The sequence below is a fragment of the Macaca mulatta genome, chromosome 11 (genome assembly GCF_049350105.2).
Source record: "Macaca mulatta isolate MMU2019108-1 chromosome 11, T2T-MMU8v2.0, whole genome shotgun sequence".
In the NCBI taxonomy this organism is placed as follows: Eukaryota; Metazoa; Chordata; class Mammalia; order Primates; family Cercopithecidae; genus Macaca; species Macaca mulatta.
In genome coordinates this window covers 107,627,617-107,650,780 of record NC_133416.1, presented here as the reverse complement: position 1 = coordinate 107,650,780, position 23,164 = coordinate 107,627,617, and the positions used below count along the sequence as shown (strand labels likewise).

General features: G+C 36.9%; 1 protein-coding gene across 3 annotated transcripts in view; it reads right to left on the bottom strand.

Annotated features, from left to right (window-relative positions):
- SCYL2 (SCY1 like pseudokinase 2) overlaps positions 1-23,164 on the bottom strand; it is a 70,226-nt gene that overhangs the window by 35,053 nt on the left and 12,009 nt on the right. For 2 of the 3 annotated variants that reach the window (XM_015152527.3, XM_077952433.1), the window contains exons 2-4: positions 19,192-19,396; positions 9,673-9,830; positions 5,433-5,577 (exon numbers count right to left, since the gene is read on the bottom strand). In XM_015152527.3, coding sequence (XP_015008013.2) covers positions 5,433-5,577; positions 9,673-9,830; positions 19,192-19,368 — 480 coding nt within the window. In that variant the 5' untranslated portion in view covers positions 19,369-19,396. 3 annotated transcript variants of the gene reach the window in all.

Below are 23,164 nucleotides of genomic sequence, written 5' to 3'. Positions count from 1 at the left end.
CACAACTCCTCACCAGCAAGGGAACAAAACTGGACAGAGAATTAGTTTGATGAATTAACAGAAGTAGGCTTCAGAAGGTGGGTTATAACAAACTCCTCTGAGCTAAAGAAGTATGTTCTAACCCAATGCAAGGAGGCTAAGAACCTTGAAAAAAGAGGAATTGCTAACTAGAATAACCAGTTTAGAGAATAACATAAATGACCTGATGGAGCTGAAAAACACAGCATGAGAACTTTGTGAAGCATACACAATTATTAATAGCCGAATCAATCAAGCAGAAGAAAGAATGTCAGAGACTGAAGATCAACTTAATGAAATAAAGTATCAAAACAAGATTAGAGAAAAAAGAATGAAAAGGAATGAACAAAGCCTCCAAGAAATATGCGACTATGTGAAAAGACCAAAACTCCGTTTGACTGGTGTACCTGAAAGTGAAGGGGAAAATGGAACCAAGTTGGAAAATCCTCTTCAGGATATTATCCAGGAGAACTTCCCCGACCTAGCGAGACAGGCCAACATTCAAATTCAGAAAATACAGAGACCACCACAAAGATACTCCTCGAGAAGAGCAACCTCAAGACACATAATCATCAGATTCATCAAGGTTGAAATGAAGGACAAAATGTTAAGGGCAGCCAGAGAGAAAGGTCGGGTTACCCATAAAGAGAAGCCCATCAGATTAACAGCAGATCTCTCTGCAGAAACCCTATAAGCCAGAAGAGTGTGGGGGCTAATAGTCAATACTCTTAAAGAAAAGAATTTTCAACCCAGAATTTCATGTCCAGCCAAACTAACCTTCATAAGTGAAGGAGAAATAAAATCCTACACAGACGAGCAAATGATGCGAGATTTTGTCACCACAAGGCCTGCCTTACAAGAGCTCCTGAAGGAAGCACTAAATATGGAAAGGAAAAACCAGTACCAGCCACTGCAAAAACATACCAAATAGTAAAGGACTGCAATTTCTATGCAACTCTTAGTCCTGGGCTAGGCTTAGAGTAAACTGACTAGGATGGCAAGTGTCCTAGGGAGATCTAGGGAGACAACAGCTGGGACAGATAAGGGGGTGCTTGCACCATCCCTCCCCCAACCCCAGGCAATGCAGTTGGCAGCAACAAAAGGGTCTCCTTCCTTCTGTCTGAAGAGAGGAGAGTGAAGTGTAAAAAGGACTTCGTCTTGCATTTAGGTAACTGCTCAGCCACAGTAGAATACAGCACCAGGCAGTCTTAAGGGCCCAATCTAGATCCCAGCTCATGGATGACATTTCTAGACATACCTAGGCTAAAGGGGACCCGCTGCCTTGAAGGGAAGGACCCAGTCCTGGCGGGATTCATCATCTGCTAACTAAAGAGCCATCGGGCCGTGAATAACCAATAGTGATACCCACGTAGTACGCCATGGGTCTTGGGCTGTGCTGGTTTTGGGGCGGTGACCCAGAACATTCCCAGCTGTGGTGGCTATGGTGAAAGACTCCTTTTATTTGAGAAACCAGAGGAAAAGCAAAGGGAACTTTGTCTTGCACCTTAGGTACCAGCTTGGCCACAGCAGGGAAGAGCCCCAAGTGGGTTCTTGAGGTGCCCAAATCCAGGTCTAGGTTCTTGACAGCAATTCTGGACAAATCTTCCAGACAGAAAATCAACAAAGAAACATCAGACTTAATCTGTACCACAGACTAAATGGACCTAATAGACAGTTACAGAACATTTCAACCAATGGCTACAGAATACACATTGTTCTCAAAGAACTCTTGAATAATGCCCTACGAGCACAGGTAACCGAAGTAAAAACGGACAAATGGGATCACATCGAGTTAAAAAGCTTGTGTACATCAAATGAAATAAACAATAAAGTGAAGAGACAATCCACGGAGCGGGAGAAAATGTTTGCAAACTACCCATCTGACAAGGGATTAACAACCAGAATATATAAGGAACTCAAAAAACTCAATCAAAAAAAAAAAAAAACTAATAATCTGATCAAAAATGGACAAAAGATTTGAATAGACATTTCTCAAAAGAAGACATACAAATAGCAAACAGGCATAAAAAAAGGTACCCAACATCAATGATCATCAGAGAAACAAAAATGAAAACTACAATGAGATATCATCTCACTCTAGTTAAAATGCCTTCATACAAAAGACAGGCAATAACAAATGCTGGAGAGGATGTGGAGAAAATAGAACCCTCGTACACTGTTGCGGGGGGATGTAAATTAGTACAAGAACTATGAAGAACAATTTGGAGGTTCCTCAAAAAACCAAAATTTGAGCTACCATACAATCCAGCAATCCCACTCCTAGGTGCATACTCAAAAATAGAAAGGAAATCAGTATAGCAAAGAGATATCTGCACTTTGCTGATATTTCACAATAATCAAGATTTAGAGGCAAACTAAGTGTCCATCAACAGATGAACAGATACAGAAAATATGGTACATATACACAATGGAGTACTATTCGGTCATAAAAAAGGATGAGATCCTGTCACTTGCAACAAAACACAGAGGGAACCGGGGGTCTTTATGTTAAGCAAAATAACTCAGGAACAAAAAGACAAACTTCCAATGTTCCCCCTTATTTGTGGGAGCTAAAAATCAAAACAATTGAACTCATGGAGATGGAGAGTAGAAAGATGGTTACCAGAGGCTAGGAAGGGCAATTGCAGGAGGTGGGGGAAAGTAGGGATGGTTAATGGGTACAAAAACAATAGTTAGAAAAAATGAATAAGACCTAGAATTTGCTAGCACAACAGGGTGACTAAAGTCAATAATAATTTAATTGTACATTTAAAAATAGCTAAAAGAGTATAATGGATTGTAATACAAAGGATAAATGCTTGAGGAGATGGATGCCCATTTCCCATGATGCAATTATACATTGCATGCCTGTATCAAAGTATCTCATGTATAAGTATATATACCTACTATGTACCCACAAAAGTTAAAAATAATTTTTAAAAAGTTAAGATGGTATTTTGCCACAATTATTTAAAAAATACAGTGAAGAGAATAACAAGATAAGCCACAAACTGGGAGAAAACCTTTGTAAATTATGTAAATTATGTACTGTGTCCACACATAAGTCAATAATAAGAAAACAACCCACTCAAAAAAATGGGCAAAATATCTGAAGAGGCATTTCACCTAAAAAGACATCCAGATGGCAAAGAAGCATATGAAAAGATGCTCGCTATCATTATTGATCAGAGAAATACAAATTAAAAGCACTATGAGATACTACTGCACACCTGTTAGAATGACTGATACCAAAGAGACCAAACATAGCAGATTTTGGCAAAGATGTGAAAAAAAATGGAATTCTTATATGCTGCTGACAGAAATGTAAAATGGCACCACCACTATGGAAAACAGTATCATTTTCTTAAAAAGTGAATCATACACATACCATTCGATCTAGCCATTTCTCTCCCAAGTACTCGGTTAATCAAGAGAAATGAATGTGTATGTTCATACGAAAACTTGTATATGAATGTTCATAGCAGCTTTATGCACAGTAGTCAAAAACTAGAAACAACCTAAATATTATTAACAGGCAAATTGACTAACTGTGGTATATTCATAAAATTAACAACTCGGCATTAAAAAAAAAAAAAAGTCAACTATTGATACACACAACACGTGAATCTCAAATATTATGCTGGTTAAAAGAAGCCAGACCAGCACGGGCACGGTGGCTCACGCCTGTAATCCCAGCACTTTGGGAGGCCGAGGCGGGCGGATCACGAGATCAGGAGATTGATTGAGACCATCCTGGTTAACACAGTGAAACCCCATCTCTACCAACAATACCAAAGATTAGCCAGGCGTGGTGGCAGGCACCTGTAGTCCCAGCTACTCAGGTGACTGAGGCAGGAGAATGGCGTGAACCCAGGAGGTGGAGGCTGCAGTGAGCCAAGATCGCGCTACTGCACTCCAGCCTGGGCAAGAGAGTGAGACTCCATCTCAAAAAACAAAAAAAGAAGCCAGACCGAAAAAGAACAGGTACCATATGATTCCACTTATAAAATTCTAGAAAATGCAAATCTATCCATAGTGATAGAAAGCAGGTCAGTAACTTTCTGAGATAAGGCACAGAAAAACTGCAAGGAACAGGAAGGAGGGATTACAAGGGGTATGAGGAAGCTCTTGGGAGTTACGAATAGATGCAATATCTTGATTGTGGTGATGGTTTCACAGGTAAGTATATGTCGAACTTATAAAACCATATATTTTGAATATGTGTAGTTTACTGTATGCCAATTATATCTTAATAAAGCTGTTCAAACGTAATAAAAATAATGTCTGCCCAAAAGGAACTTAGAATCTACTATATAAATTTATTCTATGGCACTGAAGATATTATTTTATTTTATTTTTTTTTAAGATAGGTTCTCACTCTGTCACCCAGGCTGGAGTGCAGTAGGACTATCATAGCTCACTGCATCCTCAACCTCCCAAGCTCAAGCGATCCTCCTGCCTCAGCCTCCTGAGTAGCTGGGACTACAGGTGCACGCCACCATGCCCAGCTAATATTTAAAAATTTTTTTGTAGAAACAAGGTCTTGTTATGTTGTCTTGCCCAGGGTTGTCTCAAACTCCTGAGCTCAAGTGATCCTCCCTCCTCAGCTTCCCAGAGTGCTGGGACTACAGGCATAAGCTGCCAAAGTCAGCTTTGAAGATATTACTTTGGTAAGCAGGGAAAGGAAATCTGAAAAAAATGAGCATATGTGAAAAGGCTAGCCAGGCGCAGAGGCTCATGCCTGTAATCTCAGCTCTTTGGGAGGCCAAGGTGGGTGGATCACAAGGTCAGGAGTTCGAGACCAGCCTGGCCAACATGGTAAAACCCCGTCTCTACCAATAATACAAAAATTAGCCATGCGTGGTGGCGCATGCCTGTAATCCCAGCTACTCAGGAGGCTGAGGCAGGAGAATCGCTTGAACCTGGGAGGCAGAGGGTGCAGTGAGCTGAGATCACGCCATTGCACTCCAGCCTGGGCAACAAGAATGAAACTCCATCTCAAAAAAAAAAAAGAAAAGAAAGAAAAGGCTAACAATACCGCTTGATATCTACTAAGTAAATTCCTTAAATATAAAATTTTTATTTTTATCAAAGACTTTTTTATTTCAATTGAATGCTTTATAAAATTTGTTCAGTTTCAAATTCGAAAGAATCAAAAGGAATTGACTCCATCCACCAGCCAATAAGTGATCCCCCAAAGGTTACCAATGTTATCAGTTTGACATGTTTAAAATATCATTTAAGCCTAACAACAAACTGCAGAAAAAATTTCCAGAACATAGGAATAATGATTAAATTACTAACAAGAACCAAAAGTTTACATAAAGTAGTTTTACATGGCTAATAAGTTTGAAATGCTAAAACCAATTTTAAAGGAAACAACTCTTTTTTACATGTTAAGTAAAAACACATACCTGAAGCAAACCATATTTGGTTTCTACATCATAAAGTTTATAATCCTTAATGTCTGGAGATATAGGGGAAGGTAGATTTTCCCAGTTACCAAGAACATTGGCTAAACTGGCAAAAACTGGTTCTGTACAAAATGCCAAGCAATCCCTGTTTTAAAAAAGAAAAAGGTGTTTACTATCATATTATTACACATTATCAAAATCAAATATACATAAAATATTAGTACTTCTATTAAACTATCAAGAAAGTAGACTATTTTACATTTGGTAATTTCAGCATAGACATAATCCACTTAAACCAACAAAGTTAGGAGCCTCTGCATACAAATTATACTAGATAAATCACTTGGTCTTTTAAACTAAGTGTTGTGATAATTGTGATATTTTTTAAAACTTAAAAAGTGAGAAAATAAAACACTACTTCAACAGTCTTGTTCAAATGATTGATATTCTTTACAGAAAACCAATAAACTAATTAAAAATACCGTTACATTATACCTATGGTATTATCTTTATTTATAAAGCTGTTAATTTTCAGAATACGCTCAAAGGAACTTCCGGATTTCCCACAGATGACCCTGGAATAGGAGTAGTCAGGAAGAGAGACAAGGCATAGCTAGCTCCAGCAGCCCAGTTCCCACTTCACAAAGCAGTTTTGCTTTTATCTATTTTATATGTCATTTTGAAAGGTATCAGTTATTAAATTTTTTAAATTACTAGTCTTTCATGTACAAGAATATTTATAAACTCAGAAAATGTTAGATATTAACATTCAATGGCCTTACAGAGTAATGATCAAGAGCTCAGGCTTTGAGGACAGATACCTGACTTTAAGTCCCAGCATCCTTATGTGCTATCTTGGTAACAATGGACACTATTGTTCTGAGCCTCACTTCACCCGTTTGTAAAATGGTGATAATAGATCCGCCTTAAAGGGTTAATATAAAGATCAAATCAGAAAATCATGTAAAATACATAAAGCATGTAAGCTCAATAAGCTAACCACAGGTATTATAATTACCAAGCATTTGCCACTCAAGCCCTAACATTTTAGGCCTTGGGCTTTAGGCTCTGGCAATGAAGAACTACAGAGTAGTTCAGTAACGTGGCTATATAACAAGCTTCTGGGCCTGCGTAGTAACTGTTAAATGGCAGTTATGTCCTTTAACAGATGTCTCATCTGTTCCAGTACCTGAATAACTTTTCTTCTGCCTTAAATCTGTTTTTCAAATGAGAGCATATGCAGAAGCTTAATATATAAGAAATAAAAACAGAGCTTAGGTTGAAGGAGAGAAAGGGTCACATTGTCCTGCTACCTGCTCAGCCATCATCAAGGAAGCTGCCTTATTCTGTACTCCCAACACTTAGCTCATTAACACAATGGACCATAAGGCATGCTTTTGTTGAACTGTAAGGTCAAAAAAAAAAAAAAAAAAGACCTGTCTTACAGACTCACAGAGTGTCTTCTCTGCTAAGTCCCTTTGAATCTACTTTTTTAGCTTCCAAACTGTCATTCTACTAAAATTACTGAATGTGACTAACAACCTCTCACTGGTCAAATGTAACGAATTCTTCTCTGTTCTTATTTTCTTTTTTATTCTGTGTTCCCCAGTGTTAGTGGGTTTTCTTCCTTCCTTTTGCTTCCATGACATGCTGCCAATTCTCCTGCCATACGACAATATTTCTCCTAATTTTTTCTTTGGCTCTCGTTTTCCCTACATTTCAAGGTTCTTTCCTCAGTACTCTGCTCCTTTTACTCATACTCTTGAAAAACTCACTTTGTTTTAGGTTTTAATTACTGCCTGTAAGTGACTCATCCCCATATACATCACCAACTCTGGACTGTCATCTGAATTACTCTTTCTGTAGTGCATTTCCTTTGGGTAATTCCAGTGTCATCTCAGTATTATTAATTCATTAAAAACTGGAAGTTTTCTTTTTCTTCCCTAAAGTGTCCCTATTTCTATCAATACTACTACAATTTTTACAACCTAACAATTAGGATATCTTAAAGTAATCTTTGAATTGTCTCTCTTCATGATTGCCAATAAATTCCTAATTCTATAATATTTAAATCGCTATACAAAAAGCTGCAGGGACACAGAAAAGTATAACTCATAGTCCTTCTCCCCTCAAGAGACCTGAAACGTAATTACGAGATATAAGGCATGTAAATACAACATAAAATAACAAGGATAGGTAGGATTCTAATAGGTGACATTAGAGATACTGATAGAAAACACTCCAGAGGAAATAGCACCAAGAAATACAGAGTCAGGAAAGTAGTAGGATACGTGTGGGATAAGCTCTGTGTCCTCCACCTTCCCATTTTTCCCCATACTTAAAATTCCTAAGGGCCAACAGGGCCACAGGACACAAATACTAAACGATCTGATTAAGATTTTCTGAATTAAGAGAGGGGAATACAGTCTGCTGAGGAAGAAGGAAGAAAGGCATACATTTGGGGTTATAAGTAATGTCGAAAAGGTTATCTAAAGGAGTGTTAAAAGTGCCACAAGCTTGAGGGTCCAGTTAAGATTACATAGATTTCTACGCTGGGATACAGTCTATGTTGGGATACAGGATTCACAACAGTATTAAAGAGACAGAAACTATAGTGTTCTAGGTTTATCAATGAAAAGAAAGGCAATGAAAAATATTTTTATGGCAAGAGACATATGAGCAAGCCAGGTACAGTGGCATGCATCTGTAGTTCCAACTACTTAAGAGGCTGAGGCAGGAGGATCACTTAAGCTCGGGAGTTCAAGACAAGCCTGGGCAACGATAGCGAAACCCCATCCCAAAAATTAAAAAAGAAAAAGAGGCCAGGCACAGTCACTCACACCTGTAATCCCAGGGAGGATCACTTGAGGCCAAGAGTTCAAGATAAGCCTGGGTAATATATAAGACCCCATCTCTACAAAACAAAAAAGTTTTAAATTAAAAATCAAAAAATTAGCTGGGCATGGTAGCACATACTTGTAGTAGTCTACTTGGGAGGCTGAGGCAGGAGGATCACTTGAGCCCAGGAGTTCGAGGCTGCAGTGAGCTATGATGGCACTACTGTAATCCAGCTTGGGCAACAGAGTGAGACTGTCTCGATCAATCAACTGACACATGAGCATATTTTTGAGTAGATACAGCAGGGTGCAGTAAAAAATAAAAACATGGACTCAGGAATCAAAATGACAAAATGAATCCTAGCTCTGGCACTTAAAACCATTGTTTCTTTGATCCTCTGTTCTGTGTTAATTGTGAGAATTAGATAAATTAAACAATATAAAGCATTTAGCATAGTTTTTCACATAGTAAATATTTGTATTTTTCCTTTTATGTTTAAAAAACAGATCTTGTGCCTTTGAAGGGTGGGTTACTGAAGATTCCAAGTTGCAGAAACTCAAAATATAATAAAAGATAAAAGCAAAACTGTACACTTGAAGGGAGATGGGACCTTCATTCCACACAGCCTGGAACCCTGCCAGCTCTGTGTCCTCCATCTTCCCATTTTTCCCCTATACTTAAAAATCCTAAGGGCCAACAGGGCCACAGGACACAAATACCAAACGATCTGGTTAAGATTTTCTGAATTAAGAGAGGGGAATACAGTCTGCTGAGGAAGAAGGAAGAAAGGCATACATTTGGGGTTATAAGTAATGTCGAAAAGGTTATCTAAAGGAGTATTAAAAGTGCCACAGGCTTGAGGGTCCAGTTAAGATTACATAAATTTCATTTTCTTGTCATTCTCAGTAACACTTCCCAAGTGCACCCTTGAGAAAAATAGATGGTAAAGTAACTGAGAGCTATGGACTGACATGCTGGGCACAGTAGAAGGTTAAATGTCTGAAACAGTAGTTGGTACACACACAAAATTGGCTTCCAAATACTGTACCAATGAAAAGGAGACAAGAAATTCTAGCAAATTAGCAAGGACAGCTACTTTCAGGCAAGAACTGTATTCCATACCCTTGCATCTTCTATTTTGACTACTGTAGTGAAGAGCACAGGGTAGGCACTGAAGTACAGAATCATGGCAAAAGTAAAGAAAGTATTAATATTTCAAAGAGAGACATATACATAGACAGTGCAAATAAATTTTAGGGAGAAAACAAATGTATAAGAACTCAACACTGACAGTATAAGAATTTTTCACTGACAATACTTGAAACGGACAGATTTCAAATATAAAATTATTTTTAACTATTTGTTCAGGAAGTCTACTATGTAAGTTTTTATAAAAATTTACCTGGATTCCTCTAAAGGATGCTGGACAGTAAGAAGTCGAGGGTGTCGAAGCCGAGTTAACTGTTGGACTCCTCGTTTTAGAGAATCAATGATTTGATCCTTTTCAAATTTTTGATACTTGTCAATCAGTTTTTTATCAAAGACAAAAACTGCCACTTCCTAAATAAAAGAATTGGGTAATTTTAGTCAAGAAATATAGAAAAGTAATAAAATTATATGAACGTCACAATCTACAAATAGAAATAACTACACCATAAAAATTTTAGCATCATTGTAATACTTTTCTGATATCAAAGAGTTGGTTTCCTTATGATAGTAAATCTAAACATTTTGAAAGGTGTAAAACCTAGAGTCCTCATCTAAAGAACACAGGAAAAAAACCTTACCTTTGAATTCTGCTATCACAGATACATATTAACTGTGTACAGTCTGTTGTTTCCTGTGTAGTAAACTCTTACGGACACAGAATTCAAAGAAAATGTTTAAAAATTTAAAATGTAACTTACAATGATAATCCTGAAGTATACTACGAAATCTTGAAATGCTTTTTGAAAGAAAGGTTGTATGTCAGGGAGCACTTGTTTGTAAGAAAAACAAATTTGCAGTATCTTTTAGATATGAATAATCTATATTCTATCTCATACCTTCCTATCCCCCATCTTGTTAGGGGCAGTAAATGTAAATGGTTACTAGTACAGGGACTTGCTCTCCCACCACCTCTCTTTGAAATCATTCACAGCTTATTTTATACTATTAAAAGCACACATCCTCCCTATCATCTTCTTCCTTTCACTATCCCTCAGATACCCAAGGAAAAACAGTTCTCATCTAGTTACCTCCTCTTAACAAATCAATAAAAAAAAACTCTACCGATAGGTGATGTATTAAATCACTGATGTGTGTTCTCGGTAATAATGCAAAATAAACTGGAAGCAAAATTAGCAAAGAATGCTAGCCTTCCAAAATTCCTTGAAAGATTTAGAAACTCTTTCAGAATTTCTATGTCTTTGAAAGCCTCAAATTAAACCTACTGCTACTCAACTATCAATATCAATATCCAAGACATTATTCTTCTATTCTCATTTTTTTCTCTTCTAATTATTTTCTTCTGCATTTTTGCTATATTAGCATTATTATTTACACAAGTTAGCCTGGCAACTCAATCATCTCATAGAGATTCACCGCAAAAAATCCAATCTGATAAATTTCTCAAACATAACTTGTAAAATGAGGGTTCCTTATGTATATAAATGAGTTAAGGATATTAGAGGAGTAAGTCTCTGAAAAGTGGCAACAAAAAGGAATTATTTAGCACTGTAACTCAATTAAAACACAACATTCCCCCAAGCATTTGTGAATAAGGCAGCATTTACTACAATAAAACAACAGAGAATGTATTTATACAGCACTCCAGACGTTGGCATTAGATCAGAGGAGACTTTGAGTCAACTTCCTTTCAACTGACCAGCTGCCTTTGGGCAAGTTTTCTCAACAGAAAAAAAAAAAAAAAAGAATAAAGAATAGTATGAATACCTCAAAGGAACACTGAAGAATAAATCACACAGTAACATAAAAAGAACTTACTCTAGTACTTGACATATTCAATTAATGTCAGCTAATGTCGTTACACCACTAACATCAAGACCTGTATTTTGTTACTTTTCTATTACTGATGAGTTTTCTGCTGACACCCATCTGATCAATGACACATATATATGATCAATGATACACACATTCAAGACCAATGGTCAAGAATCAACTTTGAAAGATAGAGATTCAACATCCTGTCAACTTGATAAGGAACATCAATATATTAAGCTAAACAAAATGATGTGATATAAACCCAATACCATTCCCATGTCACACAGAAATAAACATGCAGCATGTAAGAATACAACAGTGATCAAGAGCCCAGTTTCCAGAGTCACACAAACCCAAAATGGAATTTAACTCCTGCCATTTATTATGTTGACCCTGAACTCAAACCTTGGTCATTGTTATTTTCAAACCAGAGTCAAAAACGGAATGAGATAAAACATGAAAATATAATACACTCTACAGCTAAAGTTTCAGGCATTAGTGTACTAGAAAATCTTACAAATAAAGAGGTTACCAAGTCAACTATTTATATAATAGAAATAACAATAGATAGCATTTGTATATTTATATGTGCCAAGCACTGTGCTAAGTACTTTTCAGGAATTATTCTATTCCTCACAGAAACCCTATGAGACAAATATATTAACTTTACAAATGAGGATGTTGTGGAGAAGAAAAATGTTTTCTAAGATAAAAAAAGTCAAGTTTCAAACACAGTCCACAGGACTATATTTTTAGCCAAGACATCATTCTGTCGCCCCAGAAATAACACAGGGAAAATACGGAACACCAAAGTAAAACACGATGCATGTCTTCAAGAAAGAAATCAGTCATTTAGGCTGAGTAACAGCTTTAAATAGCACTCATATAAACACCTCATCTTAACTCCTGATCATTACGAGGCACAGGACAACCAGGAGGTAAGAGTTTTACATAATACTAATTTGAACTAAAAACAAATGACCTAAAACTTCAAGTTCCCATCTTGCCATTCATGTGCACAATCTTATTTTAGTAAGTCTTCTGCTATAACACATTTTATAAATACATCCAATTTAAATGTTTTGTGGCCGGTGCGGTAGCTCATGCCTGTAATCCCAGCACTTTGGAGCCTGGGCAGCAGAGCGAGATTCCATCTCAAAAAAAATAAATAAATAAAAATAAATAAATGTTTTATTTTTCAAGGATTTTTTTTGTTTTTTTGTTTTTTCTTTTTTTTGAGACAGGGTCTCACTCTATCACCCAGGCTGGAGTGCAGTGGCACAATCAGGGCTCACTGTAGCCTCCACCTCCTGGTCTGAAGTGATCCCTTCACCTCAGTCTCCCGAGTAGCTGGGACCACAGCCGTGTGCCACTATGCCTGACAAATTTTTTAATTTTTTTGTAGAGACAAGGTCTCACCATGTTGCCCAGGCTGGTCTCAAACTCCTGGACCCAAGCAAGCCTCCCACCTCAACCTCCCAAAGTGTTGAGATTACAGGTATGAGCCACCATGCTCAGCTCAAGATGTTCTAAATATATATATAAAAAAAGGACCACATGAAATAGCTCTTGCAGTTTCACCACATGTAAAGAGGAACACTACAGTTCATGAAGAAAAAGAAAACACTGGCTGGGCATGGTGGTTCATGCTTGTAATCCCAACACTGTGAAAATGAGGCAGGAGAATGGTTTGACACCAGGGGCTCAAGACCAACCTGGGCAACACGGTAAGGCCCCATCTCTTAAAAGAAAAAAAGAAAAGAAAAAAAAAAATCACAGAATTCTCTCAGTCCATTGTTTTAGGTCAAAGACGATAGATTCCTAAATAAGTCAGAATAGGTTATCAACTATTTTAAAAATATTTTCTCTTTGTTTCAATCAGTTGATTAAAATTAACCAATGTTAACAAGGTTGTGTTGTTAATCCTCAGGCCTCATACTGACTTCCTAAAAGAAAACTATTACACTGTACAAAGCCTCTCATCAGAATATACCATAATCTAATTTCTAACTTACATTTTTCTTTTACTACTTTTCTATACTACCCACTCTGCTAACACATATCACTTATGCAAAAGTTCAATCACCTTATATGTATTACAATCTTCTTGAAGAAAGAAACAATGTCTTATATGTCTCTGTATCTACCACAGAACCCAGCAGTTATGCCTAGAAGATACTCAGATATCTATTGCCTACTGATAGTAAATAAAGATAAGCAATTAAAGCTTTTTATCATTTTTAATTAAAATATTTAACTTTTTATTAACAAAAATTTCAAATATACAGAAAAGATCAAATAGCACAATCATCCAGTATGTCTTCTGCTTAAGATTCAACAACTGTTAACTGTAGTTAAATTTTGAGAGTTTTTTAATACAAAAATTATTAGAGCAAAATATAAGCAATATATGGCATACTATTCTTTATTTATTCATTGCTTATTCTTTAAAAACATTGGCAAAGAAAGACACTCACTAAAAGGTATTTATTCTCAATAGCCTAACTTTAAACAAAAAAGGCTATGAAAATATTCTAAAAAACTGTAGTATCTGTCACAATACAGTATACGTCCCATTTGATACAGACCTAATTTATAATTTTTAAGAGCTACTTGTGAGTCACGCATGGTGGCACATGCCTGTAATCCCAGCTACTTGGGAGGCTGAGGTGGGAGGATCGCTTGAGCCCAGGAGGTCAAGGCTGTAGTAAGCTATTGTTGTGCCTGTGAATAGCCACTGCACTCCAGCCTGAGCAACATATTAAAACTGCCATCTCTGGGGGGGGAAAAAAACAACAAAGAAGCTAGTTTGCTTACTACAAAGTTGAGCTCTGTTGATAACAAGATAGTTTTAAGTAATAAAATTTAAATTACATAATTTTCCAACAGCGATCACGACCTCCACTAAGGCACTAGAGGTGGTTTCTGGAACACAGATGTTCCCTGAGATCTCTATTTTATGGACCCTCATGACTGGCTGGTGGTGACTATCAAGCATCACACACTCCATTTTTCATCTGATTTTGGGATGTTCTTTCTTCAAAACAGTAAACCAAAATATAAACTTTTATTTACATTAAGTTAAAAATAAGTTGTTGAGAAGAATGAAAGGTAAAAACATACCCCTTAAAATTCCTAGTTTATGATTATATTTTGTCTAGGTGACATGACTAGCATATTTGGCTTTGCACAAAAGTTTCCTTTATTTTAAAACTATTAATTATTCTAATTTAATTACTTATTATAATTTAATTATGCTTTTGTATATATAATATTAGCAAGCCTCATCCATGAATACTGGCATCTGGATAACACAATGTATATTTTGTAGTAAGGAAGGATTATGTCCTGTACATTTTATAGTAAGGAAGGGATTATGGCCAACCTGACGTTTGGTAGAGTGGGTAAGATATGAACAACAATTAAGTATTTATTATATAATAATTATTAGAAATCAATCAATCTTCACTATCCTCATAGAAACAGTCATTTCAGGGAGGTGTTATGAAGCCCCTGAAGTAGGGCAAAAATATCAGGTCAACAAATACAACTTTTAAAGCAAACTAACACAAAGCTACCTTTTTTTTTTTTTTTTTTCAAAGAAAAAAGGTCTACTGCAAAAGCAAATATAAAAGGTCATAATAAATGTAGAATACTAGAAGACTACTCATAAATGTTAAACTAATCAATTTTGAAGGGTAATTCCTTGACAACACAGAATCTTATGTCAAGATCAACAGAAATGCTTACTAAATAAATGCTTAAATATCCCAAGACCAGGCAAAATTACATGTATAAACATATACACATACATACACATTTTTTTAAACATCTTCTTCCAAAATAAATCCCTTAGCTTGATATTTGACAGTTGAAAGAAATTTCAAAATATAGAATTATTCTTCTACTTGAAAGGAGGTAAAAATCAGGGACATAGCTGAGATGGAAATTAAACGTATGTGGTGTTTTATTAGAAATCATTTAAACAAATTAGCAGCCTTGATAGTCATAATATTCCTACCTAACAGATAACATAGTATTCCAATTTTTAAAGGACATACACATATGTACGTATATATGGTAAACATTTCTCATTATATCTATAGCTTGGCCAAAATAAAAATTTCCATCTTTAATGACTAGTTTAAATAAAGTATAACTTAAAAATTAGCAAAGTCAACGAAATTCAACCAAGGGCATTTGCCTCAGAAATACCTCTCAAATAAATATTTATAACAAAGAACATAACAATATGTTTGAAAATAATACCTATATTCAAATGACCATTTTAAGCCTGAAAACATGAAATTGTGTAAAAAGACTAAGTCAGTTAGAAAGCTATAACAGAAATATAATGGTATAAATTCTATGTCTGAATTACCTATCAGACATTCTTAAAGTTCAGAAGACAGGGAAGCAGGGAATATTTCACTGAATTTTCAAAAATTAAATAAACCCTCCACCCAGAATGTCTAAAATTAAAAAGACTATATAACAACATTGGCAGGGATGTGAAGAAACTGTAACTGCTGGTGGAAGTTTCTAGTACACTGGCATCACACTGGAAAAATTATTTGGCAATGAACACATACACTACAACCTAGCAATTCCATACCTAGGTAATGCCTCATATGTGCCAATGGCACAAACAAGAATGTCTACAGCTGTACTCTTATCAATGAAAAGAAAAACTGCGTTGTTCAACAACACAGATTAGCTTATCCATATACTATTAAGGAAAAGGGGTCAAATATAAGAGTATATACAATTCTATTTAAATCAAGTTCAAAAACAGGCAGAATTATTCTAGTGTTAAAGGACAGGGTAGTGGTTAGGAATAATGACTAGGAAAGGACACCAGTATTAGTAGTTTTTTTTAATTGGTCTGGATGCTGGTTACATGGGTGTATTCACTGTGAACATAAGCTGTACACTCAGGATTTGTGCAATATTCTATAATATGCTGAACATAAGTTATTAAAAATAAGTTTATATTTTAAAAATTAAGCAGACTACACAATTTTTTTTAGACAGAGTCTCCCTACATTGCACATGTTGGTCTCAAACTCCTGAGCGAAGGGGTCCTTCCAGGTTGGCCTCCCAAAGTGCTGAGACTACAGGCATGAGCCACCATGCCCGGCCAATACCATAATTTTTATTCTCTAAATATCACCTGGAGATGTCTTTAGCATCCCAGCTGAGATTCCAGAAAAAAATAATAACGAGAAACTAAGAGCCGCTTCTAAATGAACACTCAAAAAAGAAACCAGGCCAGGCGTGGTGGCTCATGCCTGAATCCCAGCACTTTGCGAGGCTGAGACGGGCGGATCACTTGAGATCGGGAGTTTTAGACCAGTCTGGCCCAGGTGGTGAAACCCCGTCTCTACCAAAAATACAAAAATTAGCCAGCCATGGTGGCGCGCGCCTGTAGTCCTAGCTACTCGGGATACTGAGGTGGGAGAATTGCTTCAACCCGGGAGGTGGTGGTTGCAGGGAGCCCAGATCACACCATTGCACTCCAGCCTGGGCGAAAGAGCGAGACGCTGTCTCAAAAAAAAAAAAAAAAAAGAAAAAGAAACTAAACAGCTCTACAAGTTCACTAATAGCATATACCATTAGTATAAAACTTAAATAGTAGCTTAAAAAGCCAATAAGCTATCAGTAAAGAGCTATCAATTTCAATATGTTTACGAACCTTATAATTTGGTAAATTTATCCAAATAATAACTGAAAAATCTTAATGTCTTATTCTTTCTTTTTTTTGAGACGGAGTCTTGCTCTGTCACCTAGGCTGGAGTGCAGTGGCGCCATCTCAGCTCACCGCAACCTCCATCTCCCAGGTTCAAGAGATTCTCCTGCCTTAGCTTCTCGAGTAGCTGGTACTATAGGCATGTGCCACCACACCCAGCTAATTTTTGTATTTTTAGTAAAGATGCGGTTTCACCACGTTGCCCAGACTGGTCTAAAACTCCCGACCTCAAGTGATCTGCCCACCTCAGCCTCCCAAAGTGATGGAATTACAGGCATGAGCCACCGCACCTGGCCATCTTCAAATATTAAAACTATGTGTGAAAATCCCCCGTCCCAAACTCCTAACCCATTGTTTACCTCAAACTCAATGTCAAATTTCAGATCATATATGCTGCCATATAACACAACTGCAACACGGCACAAGAAAGACTGAGAGGGCAGAAAGGACGCCCTGAGTCTTAATGCCTCTTTACGGAGAAAAAAGAGATCAAGAACAGTTATCTTTTTTCATTATTTTTCTTCCAGGTTATCTAGATCAGTACTGTCCTATCAACAGAATTTTCTGTAAAGATAGAAAGTTCTATATCTACATTGTCCAGTACAGTGGTCCTAGACGAGCCACATGCGGCCATGGAACATTTGAAATGTGACTAGTACAACTAAGGAATTTAAATTAATTTAACTTTGGCTACCATATTGGGTAGCACAGCTCTAGACTGTATATTTGGTATGATTCACTGAGTAAAAATGAGACAAATGAGAAAGAATTAAAACTTTTCAATTAAAGGGGAAATTTAAATGATGCTTCAATGTCAAGGGGGTTAAGGACTTAGCTATTCTTTAAAAAATTAACCAGTAGTAAAGACAGGATACTTAGTTCTGACCCCTGCAAGTTGATGGAGGCAAAAAAAGAAAATTTGAACCTATATCCACTGAGCTCACTGGTGTACCACCTTTCATTCCAAAGCAATATATATAGAAAAAAAGTGGAATGCAGTAAAGTTTCCTTAAAAAATCCAGTGCTGACAGTCAGCAGTTGAGAAGGGGGTCTATCATTTGTGCCTGGTTCTCATGTTCTAGAAGCTCCAACATCATCAGGAGATTTCAGCATATGAAATACTGATATTACCACAACTACCTAGAACCTTTCTGGTTAGGCACAGAGATGCTATTATATATTATCACATCCTTAATAAAAATGTCTAATTTTGTAAATGTTATTTTGTTTTCCCCTTATATAACTGATTGTAAAAGCAACGTGTCCTGGAATCAGAGGAGGTTGTTCATTTACACAACTCATGACCTCATTAATAGTTTTTAGGTAGTCAATACTCAAGAAACCATTTACTTTTTTGGATGAGCTTATGGTGAATTGAAGAAAAAGCAATGTTCAAAAGCAACAAATCGATCAGCATTTCAGATGCAGATCAACTCTGAATTTCAATAAAGACTTCCAAATGGCAATAAAAACAAGATTTAACAGGTTGGATACAAATGACATACCAGCAAATTATCACAGGACTAAGATTCCTATTTCATAAAAGGATAACCAAAGCCAATTTGGTCTTCAATGTACTTAGCTGGAAAATAAGCTAACTTCGGAAAAGTAGCAAATAATGCATACCCACAATTGTATGACTGTGGTAGTTATTGGGAGGTATATATAAGAAATCCTTTACATTTTACAACCCATATATTTCACTTGTAGGGAAGTAAAAGTACTTTTGAAAACAGTGATTTTGGCCTGGCACAGTGGCTCACGCTGTAATCCCAGCACTAAGACTGCACTAAGACACACTTAACATTGAAAAATTTAACTGGGTATTTTGCCAGTAACATACTGACAAACATGAAAAGAAAATTTAACAAACATGGCAATTTCTATCCTAAAACATATACTTCACTAAATATTACAATTTAATATACTAGTTTGCTCAACTGACATGTTTATGAAGTAAGCAAAATTAGATTTCAAGATGATATGGTATGTCAAACAGTATATCTGTAACCAGGAGGATTCAGAGCATATTTAAAAGCATTTGTTTTTTGTATGACATCGTAAGATAAAATGAGAACTAAAAAACTCATTTAAGAAATTTTGGCATTTCTTAACATAAAAATGCATACACGCATTTTATGGTTCTTAGCATGTGTGTTTTTTCCAACTGGATGCTGAATTAAAACTTACCTGCTTTGTTGACTTTTTTGTGCCATTAAAAATCTTCCAAGCTAGCCCATTGCCACCACTGGCAATATGTCGACCAACATCAAATTCTCTAGTGACAGGATTTCCCATTACAGCACTAGTGACATCAGCTGTTACTTTTGTAACAGTACTCTTCAATTTATTAAGCATGGACTCCATGGCTGCAATATTGGGTAGTTACAGTCACCTAGAAAAACAGAAGGATAGTGGAGAACTGATCATTTCTTATTTGTATAAGCATTTATTCATAGTTTAATTTGAAAAGCATAAGATCTCCCAAACAGCAAACAGAATAATCCTATATAGATAAAAGTTGTATGTTGGTTTTGTCCTCAGAGAACCCAATACACTTTAGTACAAATGTAAGTCCAGAAATCAAACTGTTTGTTTCAACCTCAGTTCTCACTGACCAGGAAAAGATATATTCACACCTGACAATGACATTAAGAAAGAGAATGAATATTGCTCAACTGTATAACACGGATCCTGTAAGACTTATAGTGGGGGATGGGCATGGTGGCTCATGCCTGTAATACCAGCACTTCGGGAGGCCAAGGCATGCGCATCACCTGAGGCCAGAAGTTTGAGACCAGCTGGCCAACATGGTGAAACGCCATCTCTACTAAAAATACAAAAATTAGCCAGGCATGGTGGTGGGTGCCTGTAGTCCTAGCTACTTGGGAGGCTGAGGCCCAAGAATCACTTGAACCCAGGAGGTGGAGGTTGCAGTGAGCCGGGATCACTCTAGCCTTGGTGACAGAGAGAGACTGCATCTCAAAAAAAAAAAAAAGACTTAAAGTGGGGTTTGTGGGGTTTGAGAGGCCAAAGCAGGAGGATCATTTGAGGCCAGGAGTTCAAGACCAGTCGGGCCAACATGGCAAAATTCCATCTCTACAAAAATACAAAAATTAGCCAGGCATGGTGGCGCGCGCCTATAATCCCAGTTACTCGGGAGACTGAGGTACAAGAATTGCTTGAACCCGGGAGACGGAAGTTGCAGTGAGTCAAGAGTTAAGATCGCACTACTGCACTCCAGGCTGGGTGACAGCACGAGACTCTGTCTCAAAAACAACAACAACAACAACAACAAATATAGAAGGTCTGTCTCTCACTTCACATTTAAAAATTTACTCTTATTTTTTCTTTTTCCACCCCTTTTCACAGGTGTCGATCACTTCACATCAAAAACAACAATATAAAACTTAAAAGATGCTAATGTTTTACTAAGCAATAAATTTGTATTTTCTTTATTATTATTTTTCTGTAGAGACAGGGTCTTGCTATGTTGCCCAGGCTGGTCTCAAACTCCTAGCCTCATGTGATCCTCCCATCTTGGTTTCCCAAAGTGCTGAGATTACAGGAATAAATAAGCCACCATGTCTAGCCCAAATTGGTATTTTATAAAAAGTTTTACTCATTATTAAATAATAATTACATTCAACTATCAAATCACTTAAGAAAATCTCCTAAAAGAGAAGCATTGGCCAGGCACAGTGGCTCATGCTTGTAATCCCAGCACTTTGGGAGGCTGATGGAGGTGGATCACTTGAGCTCACTAGTTCGAGACCAGCCTGGGAAGCATGGAGAAACCCTGTCTCTACAAAAAATATGAAAATTAGCCAGGAATGGCGGCATGTGCCTATACTCCCAGCTACTTGGAAGGCTGAGGTGGAAGGATCGTTTGAGCCCGGGATGGGGAGCTGCAGTGAGCTGGGATAGCACCATTGCACTCCCGACTGGGTGACAGCCAGACTCTATCTCCAAAAGAAAAAAAAAAAAAAAAAAAGCACTGATGGTAAAGGGGCAATAAAATACATACAGGCATCATAAACAAGCATAAGCATAAAGTCTGAAGATTATTTTTAAAATTTTACATAGCTTTGTTATGAATGATGTGTCATTAATAATAATATTTATTTGGTAATTTTTAATAAGCATAATGATCAGTAGTTGTTACAGGTTGAATATTTATCCTAAATGCTTGGGACCAGAAGCATTTTGGATTTTTTAATTTTTTTCAGATGTTGGAATGCTTGCATTACATACTTACTGATTGAGCAACCCTAATTCAAAAATCTAAAATCCGAAATGCTCCAATGAGCATTTCCTTTAAGCACCATGTCACTGCTCAAAAAGTTTCAGATTTTGGAGCACTTCAGATTTTTGGATTAGGGATATTCAACCCGTATTAATAATTAGTAATTGCCAGGCTTAACTTTTCTCCTTTGGTAAATTAAAATAGACTCTAATTGTGATGATGTCTGTTGACATCTTTAGTTGAAGAAAGCTAAAGGAAGCTTTCTTCAAACTATAATGTCTGTATCTCTAGGGTTGCCTGAAGACTTCTCAGGGAATACATGGGCATAGACAGTTTTAAGGTAGCAGTTCCTAATCTGGAGTCAGGTAAAGACTTCAAAGATAATTAGAGGTATTATTAGGACCCCATACTAGGCTTTGTTATATTGAATGCATTCAACATACATAAAACCATTTTGTAGTTATGGAAATGTTATTACAATTATTTCAAAATAATGTTTTTATTCTATACTTTTTATTTCATATATTTAAAAATATTACTCTAAGTAAATAAATGAATAAGTTACTCTAACTTCTGGCCATAAGGGAGGAACAAAGAGTGAATCTGCCCTCTTGCTTTTAACAACTAGAAAACTGAACAAAATATATGAAACACATTTTTCAGACACTGAATAGGCAGCAAGAGCCTTTGATCCCAGTAAGAAAGAGAACTAACAAGAGAACCAGGATTGCCCCAGAGGCACATTGCAAACTACAGAGCATAAAGCAGAATTCCAGGTAGCTATCTAGCTGAATTGAGAAGCTGGAGGGACAAACTGGCATTCAAGAATGCAGAGGTAGATGAAAGTTCTGAGACACAATTTCAAAGTGAATGAAGCTAAAGAAAATGCATAGAGGTCCCCTTCATGCTCTGTTCCCTGGTCCCACACATGCTTATGCATACATAGTGTGACACTCCACCAGGTCTGGCAAGAACCAAACTAGAGAGCTACGAGTTGAATAGTTTCAAAGTTCACACAAGGCTGCAAATCATTTGGTATCTCATCAGCTGGAGTAGTGAGTCTTCACTGACCACTAAGACATTTAGCAGAAATCTTGTAAGAACCATGCCTTAATAGTGGGGTAAACCACCCTTAGAGTAAAAGCTAATCTAAATCTGCTCTAAAATCAATTCTCAAATAACCGAAATAATAATAAATTACTAAACTGCCTACCGGAACAAAACCCAATAGTCATGAAAAGAAGACATATAACATGCACAAAAAATTCAGATACTAAACAATGTAACATTCACAATGTTCAGCAGGCAATCAATAACTATTTGACATGCCAAGAAGCAAGATGATGTGACTTACACAACAGTAGATCCCAACCCCCAGGCCGCAGATTAGTACCAGTTCATGGCCTTTTAGGAACCAGGCTGCAAAGCAGAGGAGCGGTAGGCGAGCAAGCATTACTGCCTAAGCTCCGCCTCCTGTCAGATACGTGGCAGCAATGGATTCTCATAGAAGCGTGAACCCTACTGCAAACTGCACATGCGAGGGATTTAGGTTGTGTGCTCCTTGTGAGAATCTAACTAATGCCTGATGATCTGAGGTAGAAGAGTTTCACCCTGAAACCAAGTCCCCCACACCCCATCCATGGAAAAACTGTCTTCCAGGAAACTGGTCCCTGGTGCCAAAAAGGTTGGGGACTGCTGCTATACAAAGCTCCAAGAAATTAAATAAACCACACGCAGGATAAACACAAAGAAACCCATACATAGATATACCAAATAGCTGAAAATCAGTGATTAAAAGAAAAATCTTAGAAGCAGCCACAGAAAACAAGTAAATTACACATAAGAACAAAGATAAGAATTTCCCCAGACTGGCCAGGTGCGGTGGCTCATGCCTGTAATCCCAGTACTTTGGGAGGC